This window comes from Rhipicephalus sanguineus, chromosome 6, assembly GCF_013339695.2.
Source record: "Rhipicephalus sanguineus isolate Rsan-2018 chromosome 6, BIME_Rsan_1.4, whole genome shotgun sequence".
In the NCBI taxonomy this organism is placed as follows: domain Eukaryota; kingdom Metazoa; phylum Arthropoda; class Arachnida; order Ixodida; family Ixodidae; genus Rhipicephalus; species Rhipicephalus sanguineus.
The window spans coordinates 131,165,526-131,186,121 of NC_051181.1; the positions used below are offsets into that span (position 1 = coordinate 131,165,526).

At 45.3% G+C, this 20,596-nt stretch overlaps 1 protein-coding gene across 2 annotated transcripts in view; it reads left to right on the plus strand.

The window, feature by feature from the left end:
* The window catches only part of LOC119397552 (Down syndrome cell adhesion molecule homolog), a 409,196-nt gene extending 395,022 nt beyond the window's left edge, over window positions 1-14,174 (plus strand). The window contains exons 1-11 of one of the 2 annotated variants that reach the window (XM_037664975.2): window positions 1,021-1,579; window positions 3,422-3,570; window positions 3,652-3,783; window positions 5,255-5,419; window positions 6,525-6,595; window positions 7,815-8,052; window positions 9,445-9,543; window positions 10,237-10,425; window positions 11,683-11,823; window positions 12,799-12,986; window positions 13,977-14,174. In XM_037664975.2, coding sequence (XP_037520903.2) covers window positions 1,380-1,579; window positions 3,422-3,570; window positions 3,652-3,783; window positions 5,255-5,419; window positions 6,525-6,595; window positions 7,815-8,052; window positions 9,445-9,543; window positions 10,237-10,425; window positions 11,683-11,823; window positions 12,799-12,986; window positions 13,977-14,048 — 1,644 coding nt within the window. In that variant the 5' untranslated portion in view covers window positions 1,021-1,379 and the 3' untranslated portion in view covers window positions 14,049-14,174. Of the gene's footprint in view, window positions 1-1,020; window positions 1,580-3,421; window positions 3,571-3,651; window positions 3,784-5,254; window positions 5,420-6,524; window positions 6,596-7,814; window positions 8,053-9,444; window positions 9,544-10,236; window positions 10,426-11,682; window positions 11,824-12,798; window positions 12,987-13,976 lie in introns of those variants that run through there. The other variant, XM_049417103.1, reaches the window with a different exon arrangement.
* Window positions 14,175-20,596: the final 6,422 nt, after the last annotated feature.

Here is a 20,596-nt window from a genome sequence, read left to right on the forward strand (position 1 = left end):
TATGATCGACTGTCTATAAATGTGTGAAATTAACATGATTTGATGCCAAGGTTCCCGAAACAAAATTAAGGGCAAGTGGAAGTGTTAAAATAAAATATAGTGTGTATTACGACATTAATTGTAAATACAACGCAAATAATTCTCGAGTTATTGTACAATCAGTCCAAGTCGGTTATGTACAATTCATAAACCGAATTCAACGACCCAATCAAATTACATGAGATAGTGATCTTCTGGCAGAACATTAATAAACAAGGGAAAAACAAATTTTGAAATTTCTGCCGAAACACCCCACATCGAACGTCTCGTTAAACACGGTACTGCCTTCACCAAAGCGATCGTTCGTAGCAAAATATTTCAAGCAGAAGTTATATGAAAGAACTTAAGGCAACAAGAATGCTTGATTTACAATTAGCTCAGCGTCTGTGGTCTTTTCCTTACTAATAGTGCATAGAAACGGTGAAAGTAATTCGCGTCTCCAAATGAGGACGCTGTGTCGAAAAGGGGTAATTAACTATGCACACGACCATTTCAGGTGGTTCCTCTGGAGGCAGCACAGTTGTATCCGGAACCATGAACGGAACGCTGCGGATACAAAATGCCACCAAGTCCGACGGCGGGACGTATGTGTGCAACGCAGCGAACAGCTACGGAGAACGGCTTGAGAAGGAAATCACCGTCAGAGTGATCGGTAACGTGCTATTTAAGCGGCGCGTGAACTTTCGCAATTCGCGTAAACCTGTTTGCGACGTTTATGAAATACAGGAGCACTAAACTTATTCCTCGCATTTTACTTTCCAGGTTCAGAGCGAACATCGATGAGTGGTTGTCCGGTGTCCTGGGAAAGCATGCCGCGCGATAAATATTCAATAAAGATTGACAGAAGTCCCGGGACATAAATTGTGATATCGTCGGCATCGCCAATCTCTAATGTTTCGTTTTCCTTAGTTTTCTTTTGTACGTCCTGGACTTGGACAAAGCATACAATATGAACATGCGCACAAAAACACTACGGTCTCTTGTGCCTCTGCCTAAGAGGACTAGAAGACGAAAGCCATGCTCTTCTTTTTCTTCTTAGTCAACTGTAATGATCCCGCCCGAAATTTTTGCAGTGAATTTGCAGTGCCTCCGTGATCGACCTACATTTGACCAAGCGACGGTGTCACGTGATAACGTTATCATGTGAAGTCACGATGACGTCACAATTTTCGGTGACCTGTGACATCATGATGACGCTGTAGGATGTCGAGGCATCTAAGGCTTTCGCCTTAAAAGTTTAATGAAGGATACATACCAACATAAACCTTTTTTATGTCACGTATTTACAATACTATCAAGTGTAAACAAATTACAGCAACTATGACGGGTAACATCCCATTATGCGCAGTCAGCATATTTTTGATGGGTGTCATTTGATTATCTTTCATAAAGTGCCCGCCCGGTTCGAGGAGAAGTTCAAGGTGCAGACCGTTCGGCGCGGGGAAGCGGCCACTCTGCAGTGCCAAGCCATCGGGGATTCCCCACTGGAGATCACGTGGTCCCAAGATAAGAAGCGGCTCATATTCGCTCCAGTGACAAGGTAAGGCTTCAAAGAAAACGACTCCACATGTCATCAGTAAGCACGCGCGTCGACGGTTAAAGCAATAAGTGCAAGCGTCAGATGAATGTTGAAGCTACCAAAGCTCCTATCACCCGTTCCAGAAATGTGTCAAGAACCAACAGTGCCGCAAAAGCGTTCTACGCGCACCGAAAAGAAATTTAAAAAAAACGGTGTAAAGAACATTTCACCATTGCTGCAACATCTTAACACAGGTTAGGTTAGATTTTATTCATGGGTGGCGAGAACACTGACTTGTTACTGTTTAAAGGTACAGCCGAGAGCAATACGAGAGGGAACACGTAATTCATGTTTAATCGACGATTACTTGTAATGTGCCGATATGAACGTGACGTATCGAATTGCAAGACTTGAGCATTTAGTGTTACGAACACTGTCGCGTTTGCTGACTGCGTTTCAAAGTTTCAAAGGTAATTTGTGTTACCTTTCATATCGCTCACGACTGTACATACTGTTACAAAACAAGGGGAAAAAAATAATCACGACTTGAAAGGCGACCACAAGCAGCAAAAATGACTGCTTTCGGACTTGGTGTTTCTCTATAATGTTACATCTCCACGTTACTTTTTCGTACTTGACGCAGCAATATTACAAATAAGCATTATATTCCGAGCTGCTGCACGAAAGTATCCCATATATTCAAACCCACAGTGAAATTTATTACAAAGTTATCACATCGTCATGTTCTCAAGAATTACACCATGGTTTAAATAATATTCAGCGGCTGCGGCACCAACAGCCTACTTGTATTTCATTATAGTAGAAGGGCTTTAATGGAGTACTGCAGCTAGCCCTAACTAACGTTAATTCTTCAGTTACTTTCGTATTCTCTGACAACCTAGACATGTTTCCATACAATAGCAGCAATTTTATTGCTGCCAAATGCTAAAAGACTATGTTCAAAGCATTACAAGGTTCGCTCAGCTCCATTTTGCTTATTGCGATAGCCATTACATGGACACCCCAGACGCATTTTTGCCGTCGCCGTCATGTTCCGTATAAATTCCAATGACGATAATGCCGCCCCGCGCGTCGTATGTCCTAGTGCGAGTGAAAGCGTGCGAAGGCGCAGCCGACTATCGCGGTTCGAGTGGGGATGAAACGCGCTGGCCGTATACGTCGCGAGAAACGCCCATGGGTGGTCCCTAAGGGAGGGCAGGGGGGCTCCGTGGCTCCGGCAAGAACTGCGTACTTTGATAGGCCAGGCATGGTCTCGCGCGCCCTATCTTCAGAGATAGGCAGACAGCCCATACCGCTGTACGTGCTGTGTTCTCGCTGCTCAGTTTGGTTGAAATGACAGACAGCACGAAGGTCGCTTCGCTGGCTGCAGCGACCGCGTTTTCTTGCGCCAGCGTTTTCATCAGTTAAGCCAGGTCGGATGCTATCGGAATTTGATGATTGCCTTACTTCGTGTAACATTCCGGTTTGTTGCTATTGCATTCACTGCTTCGACCTTACGGCGAAATTTTACTTCAGAGAACATCGCTTGTTCTTTCAAGCTTACCGTTAGAGCCATCATGCTACTGAACCACCATCATTTATTGTCCCTTAGAGACCCTGTGCAGGGTATTACATAAGGGGGGTGGGACAAGATCATCAATAACAGTATGGTCATTATTATACAATGGTAAATAAAAGAAATACAGTACACGCTTGAATTCGAAAAGCGAAACATAAAAACAGTGAAGTGAAACTGGTAGTACAAATCGCTATAGTGACACTATGATGGCTGTAGACAGCAACGCCTAAACTCCTACAGTTTCAGGCGATTGGTAATTTTTCCGGCTTAATTTTAACACGCAGGTACGAAAAGTTCGAGTCGAACACGGAGAACGGCGTGACCTCAGAGCTGGTGATTCCGACGACAGACAGGAGCGACGCGGCCCTCTACACCTGCGTCGCGAAGAACGAGTACGGCAGCGACGAGAGGAACATCAAGCTGCTCGTCGTCGGTGAGCGTCTTTTTACCACATGAAACACTGAAATCGAAACTACATATTGAGTCAATATGTTATTTGTCTTCGCTTACGCAGAGGTCCCCGCTCAACCGCTGGACCTTCGTATCCTGGAAGTCTGGAGCCGCAAGGTGAACGTCATCTGGTCGGAGCCGTACAGCGGGAACAGCCCCATCAACAACTACATCGTCCACTACTGGAGGGACAGGGGTACGCCGCTTTTCTTTTGCCGCATGACTATATAGGCGAATAGTGACTTAAAATGACAATGAAAAGATATTATCTGAAAATTTGTTTTCCTGGATGACACCTCAGAATCACCAACAGCAGAAACAAGCATTCCACACTAAAATAGTACTGCTACTAATAATAATTCTAGTGCACAGTGTCATCACAACCGGCTGTAAAAGACTTTCAATGAGAGCCTACTGTGACGAGAGTGTTATGCTTTTGGAAATGGCTCCGTCGCATATTATGTACGTACTCAATCGTAAATGCAAGTTCTGTCGAAACGTCCAGTGCCTTTACAAAAGCTCTCACCTGGTAATGGCGAGGAAGATGCAAAAAAAGAAAATCAGGTGTACGACTCTCACGGACATCAACTCTTGCATTGCATTTCTTGTTGCTTCTGACAGTGGAAAATAGGGGGCGGGGGGGGGGCTCAAGGGTGTTAGCAAGCGCAGTAGTCACCAGTCATTTTTCTGCAGGCGTTGACGACGACGACGTAGCTTCATCCCTAATAATAATAATTTAATAATATCTGGGGTTTAACGTCCCAAAACCACGACACGATTATGGGGGACGCCGTATTGGAGGGATCCGGAAATTTCGACCACCTGGGGTTCTTTAACGTGCACCTAAATCTAAGCACACGGGCCTCAAACCTTTTCGCCTCCATCGAAAATGCAGCCGCCGCGGCCGGGATTCGATCCCGCGACCTTCGGGTCAGAAGTCGAGCGCCATAACCAGTAGACCACCGTGGCGGGGGTAGCTTCATCCCTAAGCAGCACTTCTATGCCCTGAAATGAACGGACCTAGCCGGTCCTTTGGTACTAGGAACATCGTTATTTGGGCACTTTGGCTCTACAACGGTTATTTTAATCCAAAAAATCTGCGTCTACAGCTGAGGCAAGCATTACTGCAGCCGGAAAAGTTCTGTTGAGAGTGCTTTAACTCCAGCTTAGGAGAAAGACCAGCCTGAAAGTTCCTCAGCTACCTTTCTCAATATCAATTTGCATAACTGCAGCAAGCGCGTAAATACATCTACACTTCTCCCCTGTATCGCTGTAGATTGTGTGCTATGATCATCGTCATCAGTCTAACTACGCCCACTGCAGGGCAAAAGCCTCTCCCATGTTCCTCCACTTAACACTGTCCTGTGCTTGCAGCGGCCACGTCATCCTCACAAACATCTTAATCGCAATCATATTAATCTCAAACACATCTTCTTGAGTGCTATAACCTTACGTAAAGTGCAACACGAAGGCGATAACGCGGAACCCATCGTTGGTATCTGGTCGTTATACTCCTCAATGATAAATTCGCTCGCACACTCCGTTCTTTGTATTCAAATTCAAGCTCATCTAAAATGAACGGATGTTTGCATCGAGTGGTAATCGTGCAACTCTCCATTCACACAAAGGACTATGCCTTTCGCATGCGCCTTGCGTTTGCCTCGCAGACGGTGCTCATCGCCTCATGGAGCAGAGCGTGCCGAACAGCCAGACTTCGGCCATGATCAGCGAGCTTCATCCGGGAGCTTCGTATTCTCTCACCGTGACCGCCGAGAACGAAGTAGGTCAGGGTCCCCCCTCGGACCCCGTCCGCTTCCTCACCGCCGAAGAAGGTGAGTCAGCACGCCCTGCATGCAATATGCATCACGCAAGAGCCCCGCACAAAAGGCGGCGAATCTCGCTGGCGTTTCAACACGTTACACGCTCGCGAACGATCGCTTACGCTCAAAGGTGGCGCCGACGAATTCGCACCTGCCTCGCTAGCCGGTGCCAACCTTGCATGTCCCTGAAGGCTACCCTGTACCGCTGCCAACAGCTCTCGTAACCTCGAAAATGACTTAAGCGACTGGCGTGCTGCTTTTCTGCTACGATGATCCGTATAAGTTCACAGCGTCAGAGTAGTGGTGAAGGGATGGCAATGAATGATGGGACTGCTTGTGGTGTTTCATGATAGTGACCTAGGCTACTTCTAGTCACGGTTCACGGGACAGCCTTTGCATGACTTACAGCCGTCATTCTTTTCACTGAAAGGGACGGCCAATGGGAAGTTAACGAAACATAAACAACCGAAGAAATGCTATAAATAGATGATAATGATCAATAGCGTTTAATGGAGCAAGGGCCGCTTACGGCCAAAGAGCGCCAATACAAAGAAGCAACAGAAATTATAATGTGGATGAAATGCCGTGATGAATGACAATGCGTAGGCTTAAGGTACCTCTAAAGGGGCTGAAAACCTGCGCACTAAACGTGCGTAAAACAGATATGAATACTGAAAATTATTACTGGTTCTAATATGATGCAAGGTGAATGTAATATGGCTGTAAAGTACCCCAAGAACAACCGCTACATAGGATTATAGAATAAAATTATGACAGTGACACATCGCGTGGTCTATCGCTGTTGAATGCATGACAGGTGATCATGATAAGATGCGAGAGTATGAAATAGCATGAATAGACCTTTGAGATCAAAGGCCGGGAGGCAGGTGCTTTGTTTTAATACAACTGCCGCGACAGCAACCTCTATTAAGAGGCCGTGCCTCTGCTAAGGCAGAGCCTCCATTAAGATGCCATAAAAGCAAGGGGAGTATTTGACTCTATGCTCAAGCAAGTAATGCCGTCTGTGCCAGCGTCCTTTTTTTTTTTTTCCATAGAGCGCTCAACATAAGACTTCGGTAATTCGTGTAATATATGAGCTTGTTTACGTTTCTTTCAGAGCCCGGTGGATCACCAACCGACGTCTGGGCGGCTGCCAAGGGACCTACATCCATCGCCGTTTCGTGGAAGGTATTCCTTTCCGGCCAGTTCATGACACGGAACTATATCTCACCGCTTATCTCCTCGACGCGTTAAACATGCGCCAACCTGTTGTTGTGCCGGTAACATAAATCAGGAGATGAGAATGGAACGCTCCCTGTCAGCGTAATAGACGGCTATAAAACACGCGCTTCATGCACAATACCTTTCTTGTACTACGTCCATACGTGCACGCGCGTATGTGTTGGTGCGTGTGTACATTTATATCAGCTAGCGTTCGACTTCGAGATGCTCGCAGGTCCAGCCGTACAGTATAATTCGTGATCGCGCGAAATGTTAGGGTGCGTCGGCAACCTTATAACCACTACTCATGCATACCAATACCGTGTGGTTATGATCTGCGCTTGCCACTACACATTCTTCTGGCGAGTCATGAACAGAGATCACGGAGATGAACACGACATACACGAGCACGTTTTAACGCTTTAGAATTTGCAGGGACAATGTGAAGAAAAGTGCACAAGTTTTAGTGGCTGGTCTACCGCACTTACCAGCATAATAAAAGTAGATATATGTGATTGGGCGTAATGCTAACGTATTTAATTATCTCGCATTTCGCGCTATGTTGCTAGTGAAGTTTCTTCGTAGTGTCTCTTTTCGCACGATCATAACAATGTACAGCTAACCATTTCAAGGTACCAAGCAGGAAGTCTTCTTGAACCACACTGTGAAGGTTCCACCAAAGTAAAGACGTGAGCACACCAAAAAAGAAACACACAAAACAAACGCTGGACTTACAAGTGAAGTTTATTACAAACTTATTCTGTAGAGCTCAACCACGCATGCGTAAAGAACCCAATGCAGTAAAAAAACACGCAAAGACAACCTAGCTTTAGCGTCTGTACCTTGCTGAAACCTTCATACCGTCATCATGTACCAACTTAACACTAAAACCATGGTACTAATCTTCTTGAACCACTTGAGTGAGTCGCACTCAATATGACTTGCAATACAAGACTGCGTGGCTTCACAAGCTCAAAGATTGTGCACGGCTTACAATAGCCCTTATTTCAACAACTAAACGCTGTTCTCTCACTTACAGATTATCCCAAGTAAGAAAATTAGATTTAGTTACGGAAATGAGGGCAAGTATAAGTCAAGCGCAATCTTTAAACTTGTGAGGCCACGCGCTGCCATGTTTCAAGTTATATTGAGCGCGAGTGCACACGTCATCACTCGGCATTTGTAGCCCCCACCACGTGACTCGTGGAACGGCGTGCTCAAGGGCTACTACGTGGGGTACCGGGCGGCCGAGTCCAGCCAGCCGTACTCGTTCAAGACGGTCGAGACGGTGGTCAACGGGTCTCAGGAAGTCACGCTCGTGGGTCTTACAAAGTCATCGCGGTACAGCGTCATCGTCAAGGCCTTCAACGCCATCGGAAGCGGACCGCCCTCCGAAGCACTGCTCGTACGCACACTGGATGGCGGTTAGTACAAAGGACAACACCATTCTGAATTGAGCACAACATCCAATAAGTTTATGTCTTCACGTCGCAGGTAGTCTTGAGTCCGCTTTCGTTCGCTTCGGTGATTTCTCGTGGCTGTTATTCACAGAACGTTTCATAACCATGACTGTACGGTGCTGTCCACGCACAAGCACACGTTCACTGTGGTTCTCTCTTCTTTCTATTTCACCTCCCCATGCGCAGGTTAGCAAACCAGACGCCTTTCTGGTTAACATCCTCGCCTCCTTTCTTTCTTTCCTTCTTTCTTTCTTTCTTTTTCTTTTCTTTATCTTTCCTCTCAGCTAAGCTGTGTCATACGCACCTTGGGTCTCATTCACAAGGTGGTTTTAGATATGTATACTATTGCACACCTTCCGTAGGCCCAGAGTATTTCTAATGAAGTTTCCTTTCGAAAACGAACTACCTGCTATTAAGATCAGAGTTTAAACCAATTTACATCATTGCGATGAAGCAATCAAGCATCGTTGTGACGAAGCCCAGTTGAAGCAAACCAATTAAGGATTATAAGCCCATTGAATTATCGGTTTGGGAGATGTATGTCCAGACGAGCTAATTAACGGAAAGTAAAACTTGGCATCGACGCACATCTAAACTCAATGCACCTATTACGATAAGCAAGCAGCTTTACGGCAATTAGAGTGTCTTCGACGACTTCATCTACATCTTTTGCGCGGCGATTTCTCCAGTGTGTTACATTATTACTAAGTCTAAGTGAACGATAAGGATTGTCGTGCTGAACGAATTCTCCACCTAATGAGATTGCTTTGTTTTGATCTTCAGCGATTCACAGTAAGCGAACTCATTAAGATGAGCAAATGTTTGATATAATCACGATTTTTTCTTTACAAGGCGCGCTTCTACACTCTAAGAACTGTGACTCTCTTTTTATACATGTGGGAGTCACATGTGCAGCGCTCCCTTTAGAGAGGCACGTTGACCCTCTTTAGGAGAGTCGTGGAACGAACGACTTTCCAAAAGCGAGTCAATGCACGACTCTCCTAAAGAGCGTCAACTTGCCTCTCTAAAGGGAGTGCTACACATGTGACTCTTACATGTATAAAAAGAGAGTCAAATGACACTTTTTTTTTTAGAGTGTACGAAACGCTGTAATGATTCAGTCCGACAATTTTGAGAGGCTTCACAAGTTAGCGTCTCACTGCGCAAACTCCGACGGAAAGTGCTCAAACTCTGAACAGGTCTTCCGAAGATACACCTCTCCAATGGACTTCTCTGTGGTTCGACAAATATATAAGCAAGGCATAACACTTTACAACGTGCAGTGAAGAGATTGTCGTTGATAAAGCATGTGTTTGTTTTGTACTTATGGTTAAGCGCCACCTATTTTTCCTACAGATGTGCCACTCCCTCCGGCACTGACCCTGATTTCGAGCACCGACTCTGCGTTCAAGGTTAAGTGGACCCACTCGAAGGCCACCGTTGCTCCCGTAACAGGTACCGTCGTCGAAAACCTCTGCGTCAAACACATCGCTAAACAATGATTAAGCGATCGATTGATTGACTTGACTGACTGACTCATTGATTGATTGTTGACTAATTGACTGGTTAACAGATCGCTAAACAATGATTAATCGATCGATTGATTGAATGACTGACTGATTGATTGATTGTTGACCGATTGATTATTTGAGTGATTAATGAGTGAGTGAGTGAGTGAGTGAGTGAGTGAGTGATTGAGTGAGTGAGTGAGTGAGTGAGTGAGTGAGTGAGTGAGTGAGTGAGTGAGTGAGTGAGTGAGACAGTAAACAAATATCTGTAGTTCAAAATTTTGTGGTACCGTTACAAGCGCTTCCATGTTATTATTATTATTATTATTATTATTGTTATTATTATTATTATTGTTATTATTATTATTATTATTATTATTATTATTATTATTACTGAAAACTAACAGTTCGGCATTTTCGGTAAGATGAACGAAAACAGCGTTCTGACAGAATGCTTCAGTTATCAAAACTGATGTAATGCGACTCCTTACAGCACCTTTCGAATAGGCTGCAAGCGATTACGAATGAAAACTAAACAATGCATGCATGCAAGACAACGCCAAGAACACATGCCGCAAGAGCCTGGCGCTCTTCTCGAAAGCTAAAATACCAAGTACCCCATTGTTTTCTCTTGCACTAGGCTATACTCTGCACTACAAGAAGAACGCCGGTCCCTGGCACCATATCCCGGTCGTGGCTTCGGACGACACCAGCTACACGCTCACAGACCTGGACGGTGGTGCGACGTACAAGGTGTACCTCACCGCCTCCAACCAGTTTGGACGCGGATCCGGAAGCGAAGCCATCATCATCAACACCACCAATAACGGTAAGCACTCATCGTAAGGCAGGCCACATTGCCTTAAGGTGGCTCTCGTTCAGTCATCTACCATCACGGAAACAACGAGAAATCATTCGAAGCATGCGCCTTTGCTGTATTCACATAGACATAAGTGCATCGACGTGTTACCGTCATCCACCAGGCGTACAGTTTAACGAGATTTGAAGGTTATCACGCGAGCGTCGACCGGCCTAGTGGCACGTTTCGCAACACTGAAAATCAAGATTACGCAATCTTCTCTTCCTCGCTGACTGTTCCATGCTGCAACAATCACCCTACGACGAACTCTGCACCCTTTCTCTCTATTTTAAGCTTTCTATTTGTTGCGATCTAGAGTATGCGTCGTTGGCTCTTATCGCCGGGGACGATAACGAAATTGATAAGAGAGATATGGTAAAGCTGGTGCTTGGCACTGCTTCACTTGAACGACTTGCTAAGTTGAACAAAATATATCGCATTGTCATAAAAAAAAAAGAAATGAAAATGCGTCTTCCTCAGATGGGAGTGATCGCAGCTTAAGGAACAGCAAAGAGTGAGTGAAGCTTGCCTCCCTCTCCTCCAAAGAGGATTCGGGGCCGTTACGCTGTTGTAGTTCTTGGTCGATGCTCGCGCGATACCCTTCAAATCGCACTCGACTGTACCAGTGGCAGTGGCTTTACATGTTTGCTTTAATCGCGCGATGTGGAAGTGCAAACAGTTACTTCAAGAATATTGTTTAATGAAGAGAGAAATGCAAGGGCGAACGTTAGAGTTGGACACGGCGCTTATTAAACAGGGAAGTTGAATATCCAGCAATGTTTAAAAACAAGAGCTCCAGCGTTTTGAGGCCGACACGCCTTTTTGACGGCCACTGAGACAATATCTCTGGTCAAGCTGGGCTAGAGAATCTCTCTTTCTTATTCTCCCAACCAGCGAGCCAGCTTTGCTGTGTTATAACACAGCAAACGTTTACGAAAGGTGCTCTAGAATATTTTTTTTTTAATAAGCGCTGTATTGACTCCAAAGGACTGCAGGGCGCCAGTTTCAAGGAAAAGAAAATTGCTGCTCAGTTGGCGCTGGCAACGGTTGAACGAGTCAACCCCGGTTAAGTATAACCGCGGTTAAACTGTCCCTCTAACTAGGGTATTAGAGCCCCGTAACGTTTTATTACACACTTCAGCAGCATTCGGCCGAGGTTTCTGCGCATGACACATCTGCCCGGCGTAACCGACGTGCTCACAGCAAGGCGTGCTAAATGCGGCGCAGGATATGACCGTGCCTGGGTCTTCTACAAGGATCCCTCCCTCCTGGTTCCCGCCGCCTCCTTTCTCATTGCCTTCCTCGTCGTCATCACCGTCGTCAGCGTCTGCATCAAGAAGACCAAAGCGCACAAGAACTTCGAAAAATGTGAGTACCTCATAACAACCGATGTTAATAGGGATAAGAAGTGGCACAAATAAGGATGAGCAAAACGCAAAGAAAACTAGCGGAAATGTTGTTTGAATGAGGACTTAGTGTTATGCAAATCAGACAAGACACAGAAAACCGGAAGCAAGGAATCTGCGTATGAACTTCACAGAAAAAAAATAAATAAAAGGCGATACCGTGTCTAGAAGTACACTGACACAGTGAACTTAACGTAGGGTGTTCCTGTATTAAGGTGCACAGGGCAAAAGTGATCTTCACTGCGTGCCTTTGATGCTGGTGTTTCTCTCTCTGCTCACACACTCTATCTCGCTCATATTATATATATATATAATATATATATATATATTAATATATATATATAATATATATATATATATATATATATATATGACACAAAAACTACCGCCCTAAGTTGCCAGAGTTAATAACTCTAGATAAAAAGAAACAATGAAACTGCACTTATATATGGCTCTGGGACGGTTGACAATATACAAATACGACTCAACTGTGCTAAAATGTTTCAAACGTTGCTCACTTCAAACCAGCAATGACTACTGGGTTGTGCGACGCATGTTTCTTGGAAACTTCGTTCTTTTTTTAATCTGCTACACCTACATTTATGCCTCCTATATTAAAAAAGAAAAGTCGGACGAACAACTATGACAAAAAAAAAGAAATGGGGGAAGCTACTCAGGCTACGCGCACAACTAAAGACTCTGTTTAGCTAAACTTTCGCTTATGTTCACTAAAAAGCCCACTCTGGTGTATAACAAATTGTATTAGAGAAATTGGTGGGGGCTCGGCATCACTTCCGTCTTGCTGCCTTCTGTTGAGCATAAGTTATCGTCATCATACCCTGGTGAATAAAGTAGCAAGGTAAGAGCACCGCCAAACGAGCCGCTCCGCCATCGCCTCCTCCTATGACCAATTCTTCCTCTCGTGGTTCGGTCGCAGCCCTGGAAGCAGAGAAGCGCCAGAGCTACGGCGAGGTGACGCAGCAGCAGCAGCGCTACATCGACGTCACAGAGAAGCGCAACCGCTCCGACTACGCCACCATCCAGAGCCGGAGGAGCCTCTCCGGAAGCTACAAGATCGAGGAACTACGCTCGGCGGCACCCAACAGGGGATACAACACTACGGACGTGAGTTAAATCGCTCATTCATTTACCAGAACGTTCAGCATACCTGCTACCTGGATAACCATATCAGCTCAAGCGGCAATTTGCTAGACTGCGCGAGACAGCCAGCTTTATTGTGCTCAATTCTAGGTCTGTGCGGGCGCGTAGTTGTGTCGGAAAAAAGAAATGTGGGTAACCAGCATTAGTGGTGCAAGGCTGGACTAACAGCGGAGCTTGTTGCCGACCTAGATTATTATCAAGGTCCTAATTACCATGACCCTAATTAGCATGGTGTTAATTAATACGGTCTTAATTAGGACGTACTGGACATCGAGGTCTTAATTAGGAGCACCTTAATTAGCATGGTATTATTAGCGTTACTACTAGGCGACGCGAGATGCCATATAAGGTAGAGGCCTTTCATCATTGTGGCAGTTTTCTGGTGACACGAACCGGCGGAACGAAAAGCTTAAAAAGCTTCACTGTTAAAGCAAGAGGCGAAGCGGGGCGTGGTAGGAGAGGGGGGGGGGGGGCAGAATGCAATAAGTTAACTTGGGCTGGTTGGCGCATACTAGAAGATCTGGGTAACAGCGCAAGGATGGGACAAACAGACTGAGACAAACTTGAGCTGTTACCCGGTTTTTCAAGAGTATGCACACGCACAACGGGATCTCGAACTAAACGTCATGAGCGAACTAAAGAACACGGAGACAGAAGTCGTGGACGACAACGCTTCTAAAGTGGAATATCCACAGCGTCTACAAAATATTGACATAGTGCTACCTTCTGGCTATGTGAATGATGCTGTAAAAGCCGTCAGTTTCCTTGTCAAGACATAACTAGTGTAATGGTCAGATGGGGCTGTGTTAAAGGTAAAATCTGGATACGAATATCCGCAACCAAATGCTTCCTAAGTCAGAGAACAATAGAGATACGTTACTAGTCGCAAGCTGTCATTTTTTAATATTTTGCACATATATATCCTTCCTTTTTCCTTTTGCCTTTTCTCTGCAGGCCAAAGACAGGCGGCGCTCGTCTCTTCGCAAAAGCAGCGCTTCTTCCCACGTCTACGACAGCGCTGCGTGATTCTTCCACGAAAGAAGACGCCGGAAGAGCTGCTGTTGACTTCTTCATTACTGTTGAATTTGATCTCATCTGTTGTTCTAGTCAGGCGCGACCCGTACAAGCACGTTATGGCCACAATATCTGTACTTAAAAGTTAGTCTCCTAAATGTCCTCACGTTAAGCCATGAGAAATTTTCTCCAGAAAATAAGCTCGGTGTGCCCCACATGCACGAAGCAAACTAGAAAACCCGGTCTCTATGACAAATCTTTTGGACACCTAGCAATGTACGTACACACAGTATGGAAGCAGAGGTGTTACAAGTCGCAGAAACGGTAAAGTGCTCCGTGACGATGTTTATGTCAATACCTTGTCAATACCTGAGGTGTGGAGAAAGCAAAACTGACCTTATAAGCCACCATTTTAATACAGAACCTCTATAAGGTGTCAATATCGCTAGACTGTTCATAAACCTCTCGTTTAATGCGCCAAGTGAATGTCTGCGTACTTTCCAATGAGTATTATTTAATGTCCTAGTCACACGTTGTATATGATAAGTGTTACCAAACGTTCTAGTCATATGTTTCCTTACATAAGTAATATTTCATTCTTCGTGTTGTGCACTGCGGGTTAGTTGTATTTGCAGTGATGCTACCGAGGACTTCTGATTTGGAGCAATTTTTGGAGCAGCAAAATTTCCGTTTTGGAGCACTTTGGAGCAGCAAAATTTTCATCTTGGAGCACTTTGGAGCAGATCATTTTGCATCTGGGAGCACTCTGGAGCAGCGAATTTTACATCCTGGAGTGCACTACAGAAGCATATTGCAATAACATTCAAGCACCGGAATATTACTATGGGGCTCTTATGAAGGCTAGAAATATTTCGATTCATTGCAAATCTAATGGAAAAAATCATCTCCGGAGAACTCCATACTTCACTCGCTAATGAAAAAATAAGGGCTCATGCAGTTGAGTGTTCTGAATTAACCTCTTCGGCGATTATTTTCAACACTAGCAAATAAACAGAATACCAGATCAATAAAATTGCACTTTATGAAATAACACTCTAAAATACATCTATGTGGTTATCAGCAGACATTGTAGACAAACGCCGTGATGTACAGCAGTGCCTCAATGCCAAAGAGCCACACTGTCCCTAATGAATTCCCCTAAGAAAACTCCTAGGCGAAAGCCAGGTTCTTTTTCTTCTCGATCGACGGGTTGATCCTCCCCCTCCTCCTCTGCAAGCTTTCTGCACCTCACCTGGTTTTGCGCTAGCTCCATGATCGGCGCACCGATTACGGAAGCAGTGTAAAGCGACGATGACGTGATGGCGTCATCACGTGACATCACGATATATGACGTCATGATGACGTCACAAGTTGTGACGATCTATCACATGATGACGACGCCATCACATGATTATTTTTTGCGTCAATCGATTGACGCCGCCGACGGTCAATTTTCGTGTTTGATAAAGCATATTGCGAATTCAACGTTAACAACCTGGCCTTACATACCAAACTGTCCTCCACCATACAATTTGTTGGTATCGCGCATTCATTGCTTCGCCCTTAAGCGAAACTGAGTTTTTTTACCCGTCAGCTATTGACCCCCGAAAGCGAGGGGCGGACGTGTAACATGGGGTAGCCGCTTCACTGTGGGCCGTCAGCGACGGGCCCGCTACTGACAGCTGCGTATTTGCGGCTGCTCCGACCAGGATATACACTTTTATTAATGAGATGACATTTTTCACAAAGTAAGCAAAAAATTCGAATTGGAACCCTAGCACGTGAGCTCGAAAGGGCAGGGCCTTTTAGGGGGTATTTACCGCAGAGTGATTAAACTCGGACGTGCTGGTATAAGCAATTACGAAAAAGCTCTTCCGAATGAAGATCCATGGATAAGTATATCTGAGGAAAGTGTGAACGCGTTTCCACCGTTCGCGTGCCCTTCCATAAACGCGAAGCAAGGAAAATTCGATATTGTTCCATATATATACTGCTAGCGATCCCAGATTTCATTCCGCGATGTCCGGAAACAGAAGTGACAGACATTTCAGCAGCACACATGTAGTTATTACTGAACATTGCTTTCCTTACTTGCCGTGCGACGCTTGAAACGAGCTATCAGCAGCGTTTCTAGAACAGACGACGTCCGCCGATGAATCGCCGTCGCACTTTTTCGCTGCCGAGAGGCCTAGACGTCACGAGCCTCTGCGGAGAGCGCGTTTTGCTGTCGAGCCGACTTGCAGAACAGAAGCTGCGTCGGCACCGTGCATGGCATCGTGGCTTATTCGGGACGCACGCGCGAGCGCTGTTTATTCAGCGGAATAATTCTTGGTCCATGGTTGCGACTTTGGCAGCCCCGAGATCAAGCTGCACATGCTCTGACGCGCCGGCCGTGCGACTGCCGGTGATAGACGCCCCCAAACCCGAGGGTTTGGCGCAGTTTGGCGCAATTTTCGTCGATATTATCAGGATGGCGCAGTAAATACAATTTGGCGCACTTTGGCGCAGTTGGCGCAGGAGTGGAATCACTGTATTTGTCTTCGTTCTGGCGTCACGTGGACGCCTAGTCTTCAGACCACACTCGGTGCTTGTTACAAATGTCTTCTGGTGTATACGTTATTCTGGCTGACATCATGCGTGGTGTTTTGCTAGCTTCAAAGAACTCGAATGTGACACTGAGGAGGCTTTAACGTCAATCTCTAACATTTGATTATAGAAATCGTAGGAGAATTTTTAACATCAGGAAAATTTTTAACATCAATATCTCAATGAGGTGGTCGGAGAATTGACTGCGAGATTCGCGATCAAGCCATTATTCCAACGCATAGCAAAGGATGAAGTGACCTAAACATGTCGTCGCTTCCACGAGGATAGCACCGTGTGACTGTAAAGACTACGTGAATGTGTTGTTCGAAGGTGAACATTTGTGAATGCTACTTTGACTTTTCTTTTTTCTCGCGTGTACAGTTCAAGATGCGCACATGTGTGCTATTATGTTAATATAGTCAGTAAGAACAGCAGTGCCGACGTGTAGAAATCTGAAATGGTACACACGGAAGGACGGCTTTTCAGTATCATTTCGCGGTAGCGTCATCCCATGTGCATGGCTTCTTTTCTGTCCTCCATGATCGCCGTGCTCTTGCCAACTCAAGTCGTTACTTGCTCAACAAACTAATTTGTGTGCTTCTCTATGTACATTTATTTATGCAATTCAAAGAGTGCTAAAGGCTCCATTTGAGCCGTTTTAGTGGTACAGGGCAGGAGTGAATGAAGTGCTCAACTATACAAGTAAAACGCGTTGTTCTGCACTTATTTCATGGATATTACTGTTTAGTTCAGACCAACATTGCCAAATTACGTCACTTTGCAGGGTACCGCAGCGCTATGTGCATGAATATACCAAATTAACGTGTGCCAATTATACCTAGCGTTTTACCCTATTGTCAGCATGAATGCCTCAATGTAACTTCCAATGTGAAGGTTAGCTCTCCAAGCGATATATAAGACCGAGAATTCGCTCTTGAGGTTCAGGACCAAGAATAATTTTATTGAGGCAACGTGGACAATACGCGAAGTTAATGAACAAACTTTTTTTTTTAGAAATTGGGACATTTTGCAAATCTACGCCAGTCATACGAGGGCTGCTTCAAAGATATTCACATTTGCCATCTGATCTGAACGCTAATGTGAAGAGTTGGATATCTCACGAATGTACTCAATATACAAAACTGAACGCAACTTTTTTAACAACTGAGGCACGATCCCCTCGTAACTATTGTGATGCCGAAGGTTCCACAAGTTGTGAAACATTCTCTGCAATTTCGAACAAAGTAGTTCAGCGATTTATTTTCCTTTTCGTCTCCAAAAGTATGACACATAACTAACCATATTAACCTTTCAATCTACGTGCAGAAAAAGTTAGATCCCAAAGTATGCTGATTTGCAGTACAGCATGGTTACAGGTAGCCCTAACTTGACACAAGCTTGGGAACAAACAATAACAAGCACTCCACTTATAACTGATTATAACAAAAATATCCTTTATATACAACAGAGAAAACACAAACATACACTAATAGAATCGTGTATTTCTTTAGTAAAGGCACCAGCATCATTTGTTTTCTTACTAGGATTGTTTGTGTCCCTGTCAATTTCGAACTACCTGTAACCATCGAATCGTACTAACTAGCCCGGTGGCATTGTTGTTATAGCCCAGTTCTGTTTCCTTGCTATATTAATTCGCTTCTACAGGTGTATCAAAGATGAAGCCATCAAGAGTTGTTGGTAGAGATTGAAGTGACAGTTTCAAACCTGCTACTTTTCAATCACAGTGGTTATCATATGTACTGTCGGCCGCAAAAGTTTGCGGGATCTGCAGCGCGTGGCGGAGCGACGGAAAACTGCATTGCTGCGTCACCTACCGTGATGCGGCGGGTGTTGAGGCTATCGGCCTCGGCGATTAGCGACGGCGCGTGTAGACAACGTGCCATTGCCGGATCTAATCGCGGAGGCCGCGGCCGATAGCCTCAACACCCGCCGCGTCACGGTAGGTGACGCAGCAATGCAATTTTTAGTCGCTCCGCCACGCGCTGCAGATCCCGCAAACTTTTGCGGCCGACAGTACATTATTATAACAATTATTTTCACTAAGTGCGTGGTAGATCGCCTATCAGTTAAACTACGTAACGCTGTTGTTTGCTTACCACTTCCCGAAAACGCCGTAACAACATTCAAGATGTGAGCAACGTCTGTACAGTTCAGTGTAATAAAATTATCAATTAAACCCGGTATGTCTGCGTTTGCGCTGCGTGCATGATGCACTTCAAACAATGGCAAAACCATCATAAACCGCCACGACCTTACTTTGATTACAGTACTTGTGGCACAAATGTGATTAAATAAGATGACATGTATACCAGGGGGCTTTATACGCAAGCGTACACTATATTTTTAAGCGTTAAAAATACGAGCTGTAATTCCAGCAGAATGCGTTAGCCAATATAACGTATATACTCAGCGTACCCTTTGATCCATTAACAGAGCTGTTAATACCGACAGTCAGTGCTAACTTTATACCCCTGGATCATACGCCATGAGCCAGCATGTTATCATAGGGAAATCAAAAAATGGCCCGCTTGTTGGGACTTTGGGAAAAATGCTGCAACGCGTCTGTCCGCCTGTAGAGGGTACTTCACTGTACGGTGAGCCTTTATGCGGGAAAGCCAAACAAGCGAAACAGGGGCGTGTGTGAAGTTAAGAGGAAGAATATATCATTTTAAAAGGGCATTTCTAAGGTCTAACGCTCGGCACACATTTGAGGGCAATGAAGCTAAGCGGAAGAATAAATAATTTTAAAAGGGCACTTCTAAGGTCTAACGCTCGGCACAAATTAACCGGTACGCTGACCGTTATAACGTAGCTAACCCTACCAGCGCGCCTAGCTATTATTAGCCGCGTAATCACTGCAACACATTATATTCTGCCATTTAAGCCAGCCTGCGGAAAGTAAACAAGAAATCGCAAGAAATAAATAAGAATTGTAGCATGGATAGGGCGCAGACAGGAGCGCCAGCAAAGAAAACGACGAGGACGGTTGTTGGTGCTCGCGCTTGCTCAGCTTGGACCGCTGATCGCTTCAGCTGTGGCAATCTTCTAATAAACGCGTCACTGCCTCAACGTTAAACGCGTACCATAAAGTGGTGGAGAGGCGGGGTATCGATCCCCGTACCATCAGAATGAACACTCTAGAAACGCACGAGGGTTGCTATAGTCAGAATAAATATACTTCTTTTGCTCCTCTGGAATAATTCAATTACCAAATTAACACAGAATGGAATTAAACGGCTTTCGTTATTACGCGAGCACGTGAATTCATTCTTTTTAAAAGGGGGAAGTAATAGACAACCATGCTATTTTTTCTTTTACTATCCGCGTGTAGTCGTCGGAGAACACGGGGGAAAAAAAGAAAGAAAGGAAGCTGAGCTACAGGAAAGCCAGTCCATGACTATTTGCTCGTAGCTTTATTAAAGCTACGCGTGCGTTAAACCGATAGCGCCAGAAGCACAGTTGTTGCACGACTACATCGACGGACAGATCCTAAACGGAAGAGGCCCACGCGGGCGCGAACCATGTCACCCACCACGCCGCGCAACGCGGAAGGGCCATTCACGCGTTTCGACACGCGCCAAGCAAGGCCAGTGGGCCACGGACCCACAGCGCGCCAGCTTCGATGTTTTGAAAGTTGTACGCACACCCCCGTGGTTCCCTCGTTTCCCATTCCAGACCCCCCCCCCGCACTCGCTTTATTTGTTTGATTCCTATCCCTCACCGGTGGTTTCCATGGTTACCGCCGGTGAGCCGGCGGCGGTGGGAGGCCACGTCACAGCCACGTCATAATTCGGAAGCGGAAGCTAGACCAGCCACACCCTATTATCGATTTATCGGGCCGCCGCGACAACAGCACCCGTTTACAGGTTTTTGCTGCGTTCAAGATTTACCCTTTTCAATTTATTGGTTTACTGTTGTACGTGGAAGTAATAATAGATAGCCTGAAAATGCGT